The following is an 8,482-nucleotide window of genomic DNA, read 5'->3' as shown; positions in this document are numbered from 1 at the left end:
ACACACACACAAACACACACACACACACACACACACAAAACACGTTCACTCACAATCATAACAATTCTGAATTATGCAAGGATGAAGTAAGTTAAATTTTAACTATGTATTTTTTAAAGCAATAAAGTCGTAACCTATTTTTGATCAGTAGGTATTTTGATAGGGGAGGACGAGAAAACACACCATTATATGTGACATGTGACGTCGAGTATGGTGTTACTTGACTCTAGTCTTAGCAAATCTGAGCTTTACACACTTGAACCGCACTACATTCTATGTTTTACTTTTTGATTTACAAGAGGAGGAGGATTTTTTTTAGCTGAAAGTTGAGTGCAAAGACATGGTGACACATTTACGTTGATTTTATTATGGTGCTTTCTAGTAATAGCCTGAAAAAAAAAAAATACTGAAAGCCGCTGCTCTCTTTATACAATGTATATATATTTGGTAATATGTCCAATCTGATAACATGCCATATCGACGAAAGGTGATATCAGATGCTGCGAGTAAACAACCTAAGGAAAGATTTATGGCGAGGGAGAGAGGAACACGAGGAGCACAGCTTGGGAACGATTAGGAGATAAGAAAAACGAAATCTTAAATGAAAGATGGAGAGCAACAATATCTCTCAGCGATTTGGAAAGATCAAAGGAAAAGCGATAAAGAAGATGAACCATCGTAGGAAGTTCGCGATGACTGGCCCCCTAAACGTGGGGTCGATGGATGTGTTCTTGGGGCATACATCCTCCTCACTTCATTCTATTAAGGAAGAGGGGAGCACGGCTGGTTTCCCTTGCTGCGAGGCGTTAGGAAGCATGCATCACCCATTCACCGCACAACCTCCTCAGTAATCGTTCCTTACGCTCCCTTGAGCAAGTTCCGCGGGCTGAGAGGCAAGAATGTGCCGTCCACTCACCAGTTTTCATTTTAACCTGTATATGGTCGATGGCTCCAACGGTTGATTTAAGACGCACCTTCAATGCATTAATTTTCGCAAAAGACTCCCGAAGAAATTGTTTAAAAAGTTGTCTCCTGTCTGAGAAAAGGCAAGAGAATGCTCAGGCGAAATACTTATTAAAGCAATGGATTTTACGGGATTCCTCATGTGCACCCACTCACCTTGAAGTCGTTTCCATCGCTCGCCTCGTCTCCAAACACATCTTTTCTCAAGACCATCAAATTCTCTCTACGTCGCTCTATTCTTACTTTAACTGAATTACGTACAAATAAAAACCTACCAAAGTCTTTTCTTTTTTTCAAATTTATCCTCGAATATTTCACTGGCTTTTTCTTCTGTCCGGTCTTCAGGTTCTCCTTGTTTAATGTGACGCGTACACTTCAAATTAATCTCCTTCCAACTAACAAGAAAGGACGTTCGATTTACTCCATCGCCACAAAAATGAGTACAATGCATAAATCGTTCACATTCGTTTGCTTTCTTGTTGACCCTCCACCCTTCAAAGGCATAAGCCGCCACTGCACGCTACTGGCAGAGACCTGCAGTTACAATCTCTGCTCTCAAAGCCGACGAACATGCTCCTTCTTGGCCAAACGAGCCTTTGATCTTATCAACGTGAGAGACATGGAATCAACTCGCAAAACTAATAAAATAGGCAGGTTCAAAGTCAGAGGTACGAGGAAAAAAACGCCAAAGATATCAAACAAAATCTCCTATACTCAAACTAGACAATCTCAAAGTTGAAAGTGAAACCTCTACTAAAACAAACAAACAACAAGAAAAAATAAAATATAAAAAGGGGGAGGGGGCGCCAAACAAAGAAGTGGTTGACCTTCGGTTTGTAAATGTGAGTTCTGGCTTCTTAGTAACAGATACACGACGCTTACAACACAATCAGGTCATATAAGTGCCGAAGACAAGATGTGTTACATAAGAGTAGCATAAACATGAACAAGAGCGGAGATAAGAACTATATAAGGTGTTTGATGGGTGAAAAGGAGCAAACCACAATTGGGCACACATCTACAGTGATCTGGTGAAAAAGCCTGGGACTTCTGAGAAATTGGAGTTGAGAAGATGGAGAAAATGAGGTGGTTTGAAGATGGGAATTACACTAAACCGACAGTAAGAGGAGAGACTGTGAAATAGTCTTTACAACCCGAAAACCCGAGGGACCATGAAACTCGTTTATTGAAAATAACGATACGATTCTGAGGATTTGTCGAAAGAGCAACAACCCAGTAGCAGTCTAATCGTTTCTCAGTATTCGATTCCGCTCGGCGTGTGGCCCTGAGCGTGGAGTGAGAAAGAACGAACGCTGAAGTTGGAACGAACGTGTTGTTTAAAGTTGATATATTCTTCATGTGCAGCTAGAGAGGTTGGTGCAGGGAGTGTCCGTACTATCATTATTAATCTATTGGTCGTCTCACCTACATGAATCCTTAGTCATGTCAAGGAAAAAAACAAACCCAGCCAAACTATCGCAGGATTCGATTTGATTAAAGGGTATACACGTCAGTCTGATCGTTTCCCTGATACGACCACGCGCTCCCGATTCGTCCAACCTCGCTTTACAGAAGATCCCAGCACCGAACTTGGGCCGCTGCCACAAGGTATCGCAGAGCGCCCGAGCAATTCTGATGCTAGTGCTAATGAAAAATGCAGAGGAGGTCCAAATGAGTGGGCTCATCGACCTCATGAACAGCAGGTCTTGTGGCAGACGACACCCTCCCTGCACAGGTCGATGGCCAGACGTGCTTCTACATGGGGAGCGCCACTCAGCCTCGCCGGCATGTCACTTGACCGTGTACCACTTTCCAGACTGTCTGTCAGCTGACCCAGCCGACCGGAAGAAACCCCATGACTCCATATCTCACGTTTGGCCTCTTCAGCTCTCGTGACACAAGAGTGGGCGGTTTTACGATATTGATCTCAAGCAAATTGAATACACATTGGTAGCCAAGTGGACCCTAATGCTACTATGAAACTCATTCATTCAGATGTCATGTCTTTATCAGACAATGGTGTTTTTTTCCAAACATCATAATTGTGGGCTCGTTTCATAATGATAATTTATACTATTGCGACTCTGCTGACTGACAGCTCACAAGATTCTACGTGATCTCTTTCAAAAACATTTTCTTTTACTTTTCCGTCTCATATGACAAGTGAACCAGATCCTCTTACTCATATATTTCCGTCTCTGCAGTTGAGGTTGAGTGTACAACTTTTACGGCTGAATAAACAAAGGAAAGTGGGAGACAGTAACTGTATAAAAGACACACCATCTTTGATTGCAGGCCGGACATCCTAGAAACTTGACAAAGGACGTCTTTTTAATTCAGAGAAGCACATGGCCGAAATGGGCACACCCTCTAAATGAAGCAGAAAAGCTAGTTGACAGAAAGCGTCAATCGGATGAAATAGAAAAACTTTCTGTCAGCATCACACTATAAACCTACCTTTACTTTTGACAGGCTCGCGTTTAAGATATGTTTATGTAGCCACAGCAAAAAGAAGCGTAACAGGAAGAAATAGCAAAAAGGATACGAATCAAACAGTAATTTCTAGTGGAAAACCCCATCAGTTGCAGGGACAGCTGAGTCAAAGGGCGCCGGTATCAAAGTCCGAGACTCAGGAACGTGCAACACTACGGGCGCCACCGAGAACACAGCGTGCGAGTTACTTCTTAGCCACTTGGCCCGTCCTCCTCTTTTTTGTGGCGCCTCTAGGGGGAGAACGTGGCAGATATTTCTGATCACTTCACCTGTCGTGCTCCTGTTCAACTAATTTTAAGTACAAAGCCGACAAAGGAATGGACTCTTCATCAAGAAAAAAAAAGAACACAGGTAAATATAATATCATATTATGTTTCTATAACAACGACGAGTGAATTAATTTGAGCTTTGCACTTTATTTTACAGTTTCACTTTTCCCCCTCGCCGTTCTGGGAGAACATGAAAACTACTTGTGTATTTGATGCATGGTGTGTAGCTTTGCTTTTATTACTTTTCATCACTCCATATTCGCATTACACATACACTACCCGATTCATTTGATATGCTAAAGCTTTGACGAAAAACAAATACCCGTAGAAATGCACAAAATACTTATAGTGACATGATGAACAAACGTGTCGTGATGGGTTAATCTAAAACCTGAAGTGATATATTAACCAAATACAAGCTGTGATATAGGGACCATTGTCTAAATCTGACCCTGAAACGCATACCTACCATTCTAAAGGTACACGTGACATTCCCCCCCCCCTCTCTCTATTTTTTTCTACTACTTGTTTTCAAAGTGAACGTAAATCTAACTTGATCACAATGAAGTACGTCTGAGTTGAATATGGTGAAAAGTTAGGAAAATATCTTCTCTAACACCAGTTTCTCTTAACGTTTAAGCGACAATGATAGGAAAAATAAATGAACAGCCCAAGGGAAGTTCCTGACATAAAATAACAGTTCAAACAAAATATGACACCTACATACTGAATTTTGTACAGTATTGTGAATGATGTGATTAGTATGCACACATTTACATAAACTAATTCTGGGAGGGGGAAAAGGATTCAACACATTAATACTAACAGACATCCATTTACGCTCTTTCTGTTTTTATATACATGATGTATAAGGGTCAAAGTGCGCATCAGTTTATATTTACTGCCTTTGGTTCTAGAATGTCAACAGTCTCGTGAACGAAAGCAAGCACACAAAAGCATACAGACACACATGCCCATAAACACACAGACATTTACACATACATAGATACATACAAGCATATATACGTGCACAAATACAAATAACCGCCCACACATGTATTCTCACGTACATGGATAACACACACACACACACATACACACATACACACACACACACATACACACACACACGCAAACGCACGCACACACACACACACACACACAAACATAATACATTCAAATCGCCAATGCGCACAAATCATAGGCATAAATAACGCAGGGTATATATCATATATATATATATATATATATATATATATATATATATATATATCTTATGTTTCTTAAATTACAATTTCTGTCAGGTTAATTCTTTTACTAAATATTTCAAGCGCACCCCCGCACCCGCCCCTTCGTGCGCCCCATATACATTCACATGTTTGCGTTGTCTGGACAGCAACACAGACTAACCAAACACAAGGATACACAGAGCAGGTTAAAAATGATTTCTTTCCAATGTTCTCAAATCTTATGTGCTCCTTTACACGAAAGCAACTACATGTACCTACACATCATACACCTGATGATGAACCAGCCTACTGAAACAACTAGAAAAAATCATAAAATTGTTTTCACTTCTTTTTTCTTGACAACCCCAGTTGGAATGTAGAAAATACTACTCACCTATGTTTAATACTTTTTAAACATTCTCTGATAGAATATTTGTTGGTTGGAGACTTGAAGCTAGGCTCACGACAGGCTCACTTAGTTTTTTTTAAAGACATTGCTGGGTACTTTAACATTTTTCCTTAAAACACACACCCAGCTGCGAAAGAGTACTTGGGGGACCCAAAAAAGTAATTTGGAACAAATAGGCCTGTGTCACTTTAGATAACTTCAATTTGTAGTCAAAATTTTTAATCTTTCCATTTTGCCAGCTTAAGGCTCACATGCCATCGAAATAACCCTTACCCGGCCAATTCACTTCGAAGCAGCGCATCAGTCCATCGTGTGATTTTCAGAAGATTACCGACAGCATACGGCAAACTGAGGATACAATAATTGCCCTTTCCTTCAATTGGGGATGGAGGTAGCAACGCGCGAGCTATCCGTTCTGAACGTGGTTCTGGGACATTTCAGACGGATATTTAACGCCCAGGAGCCGAAAAGCAAATCTCCCGCACGCCACCCCCACCCCTGCATAAACAAGGAAGTTCAACAACAACCTTGAAAGCAATCATTAATGCGTCTTATCTTCAGAAGTTACCCGTTTTCCCTTGTGTTTCTCACTACTCCCTTCTCTTCTTTATTTTCCTTCAAACATTTGCTCAGGAGAGTCCATTGTGTCTCTTGTTTTCTTAACTGACAATTTTTATGAGATCGCACATGATTTGGAATGACTAATACATAAAATCATGACATGAAACACAGTAAACAATACTACTGTTGTTAGTGTTACCCTTCCGTTCAACGCTTCCGTATTTTTCTATTTCACGCCCTGAGAATACATTGGAAAACAATCGTTATGTCAACATGTTTCGAAGTCTAGCCCCCATAAAGCCCTAACACCCTGCCCTTTGAAATATTTATGTCTATTTTGCAGATGCACTCCATACTGTGTGCTTGTCATTACAAAAACAAAAGGCATACACAAGAGACAAATGTATCAACAGATGAGCTGGCAGACGCCACCGTCTTGAACGTATTGAAAAAAGAAAACCAGTTGTGTGCACTCGAAAGATGTACTGTAGAAGTGCGTGAGTGCATTTCCATGGCATATCGCATGTCCAGCTCTTACGTTTCGAAACGTGCATCAAAGCTACAGCTCTTACGCTTCATTCCATCTTTCTGTCTTCCATTTTCATCGGTCTCTCTCTCTCTCTCTCTCTCTCTCTCTCTCTCTCTCTCTCCCTCTCTCTCTCTCACTGCCTTTCCGCCTACCTGTCTCTTTCTTCTTCTGTCAGTCTACATATGAGTTTATACATGTTTGTCGGTCTGCCTTTACCTCGTATCTGCCTGTCTACCTCTCTGCCTACCGTCTCTCGTGTCGTCAGTATTTCTACACAGCGTGTTTCCGTCCCGTTTAATAGAACTATATTCTAGAAATCCACGCTCTTGGACTACTTACATTTTACCCTACAAAGAAGAACACCATAAATACCTTTCTGGTAAGCAAATGTAACCAATCACGACAGTAACAGAAACAACAATAATAATAATAACGACATCAACAGCAACCGCATTCACACTCACTCTCACACATACATACACCCAAACACATACGGCTCGCACTATAAAACGCATACAGAAGTATTATTTCATTGTTTTCCCCGCACGACATATTGTAATACGAACGGTCTTCATTAATCCTTACACAGTGTACTCATTATCCATTGCTCAATATAGATAAAAGCACTCCAAACAAACAAGCAGTATGGTATTTGACTCGTCCATATACTTGTCATCAGCACTTCAAATAAACACGACACAACATCAAACCAATATGCGTCACGCATACGTATGTAACATTCCATGTAGAGCACTGCCCCATAATGAGTCTAATTTAATGTACACATACATTTACAATACACTCCCACACACACCCCCGCAGTTCCATGGGAGGTGACGATTAGACTCTGTGTATCACAATCATTTATAATGAACCAGCGAATACTCAAATAATGAACTCAGAATCTTCACAAACATACAACTTTACATGTCAGCGCTGTATAAAACATCTTATTAAAAACACCACCCCTCCTTAAATGGAAACATTCACACAAAATAACCTCCTTTTTCTGTACCCATCATTTACATATTCAACAAAGTCACCATTCCGAAGGAGCAGACATTAACACGTCATTCAATTATTCATTTATCATCCATAAAACTTTTTTCACTGTCCACTCCCATCTACAGCACTACTAATTAAAAATTACAACACATATTCTTTTTCATTACTCATTAAATGGGACTACTGATTAAACAGTTCCCTTTCTTGTACGCATATATGTACAATCGTAATAATTATGATGTTATGTTCTTCATCAACAGCACATATTACACTTTGAAAATCCTAACAAACGTTTATTACCCAGCAAAAGCACAGTGTAACCTTAAAAAAAGACTTGTCAAAATCATTATTTATCATCTGCAATATCGTTTACAGGAGTCATAAAAAACAAGCGTTATTCACAACATTATCTATAAAGAACGAAATACCCCCCCCCCCCCCACCACAAACACAAAATCCCAATAACAAACGTTCATCAGTCCATGCCAAGCCTTACAAATTATGATAACAAACATACCACACCCATCCACATTATATACTAGACATGAGATATTCGATCTTTATCACAGTTACCCAGATTATTCACACACAGCACAATTGTTGTCTTTTTTTGAAAACCACCTTTACAGGCGTCCATTATTCACAGCATGTGGCTAAACAACGGCCAAGACTTTTGTTATCTAGAGGAGTAGGCCGAGTAGCAACTGTCCGTGGGGTCCACGGGTGTGAGCGGCTCCCGGTCGTCGTAGAGGGTCGGGGCTTGCAGGATGATGCCGAACGTGCCCACGAAGCAGGCTGTGGTGAAGATCCACAGGAACAGGCGGTCCAGCACCATGGCCACGTACTTCCAGTCCTCCATGATCTGAGACAAGTGGAGGGAGAGAAAACAGACGGGAGTTTGAGGTTTTTTCCCCTGTCCTTCGCAGAGTTTAATGAGTTAGACACAACAAAAAGAAAAGAGCCCACAGAGAAATAGAAGGACAGATTTGAGAAAGTAAGACCTAATTATATATATATAAATATA

At 40.6% G+C, this 8,482-nt stretch overlaps 1 protein-coding gene across 2 annotated transcripts in view; it reads right to left on the bottom strand.

Moving 5' to 3' along the window:
- Positions 1–5,310: 5,310 nt before the first annotated feature.
- LOC100533249 (nicotinic acetylcholine receptor alpha 1 subunit) overlaps positions 5,311–8,482 on the bottom strand; it is a 90,223-nt gene continuing 87,051 nt past the window's right edge. The window contains exon 6 of one of the 2 annotated variants that reach the window (XM_013079247.2): positions 5,311–8,320. In XM_013079247.2, coding sequence (XP_012934701.1) covers positions 8,135–8,320 — 186 coding nt within the window. In that variant the 3' untranslated portion in view covers positions 5,311–8,134. 2 annotated transcript variants of the gene reach the window in all.

The sequence above is a fragment of the Aplysia californica genome, unplaced genomic scaffold (genome assembly GCF_000002075.1).
Source record: "Aplysia californica isolate F4 #8 unplaced genomic scaffold, AplCal3.0 scaffold00001, whole genome shotgun sequence".
NCBI classification, from domain to species: Eukaryota; Metazoa; Mollusca; class Gastropoda; order Aplysiida; family Aplysiidae; genus Aplysia; species Aplysia californica.
This window is presented reverse-complemented; position numbering and strand designations above follow the sequence as displayed.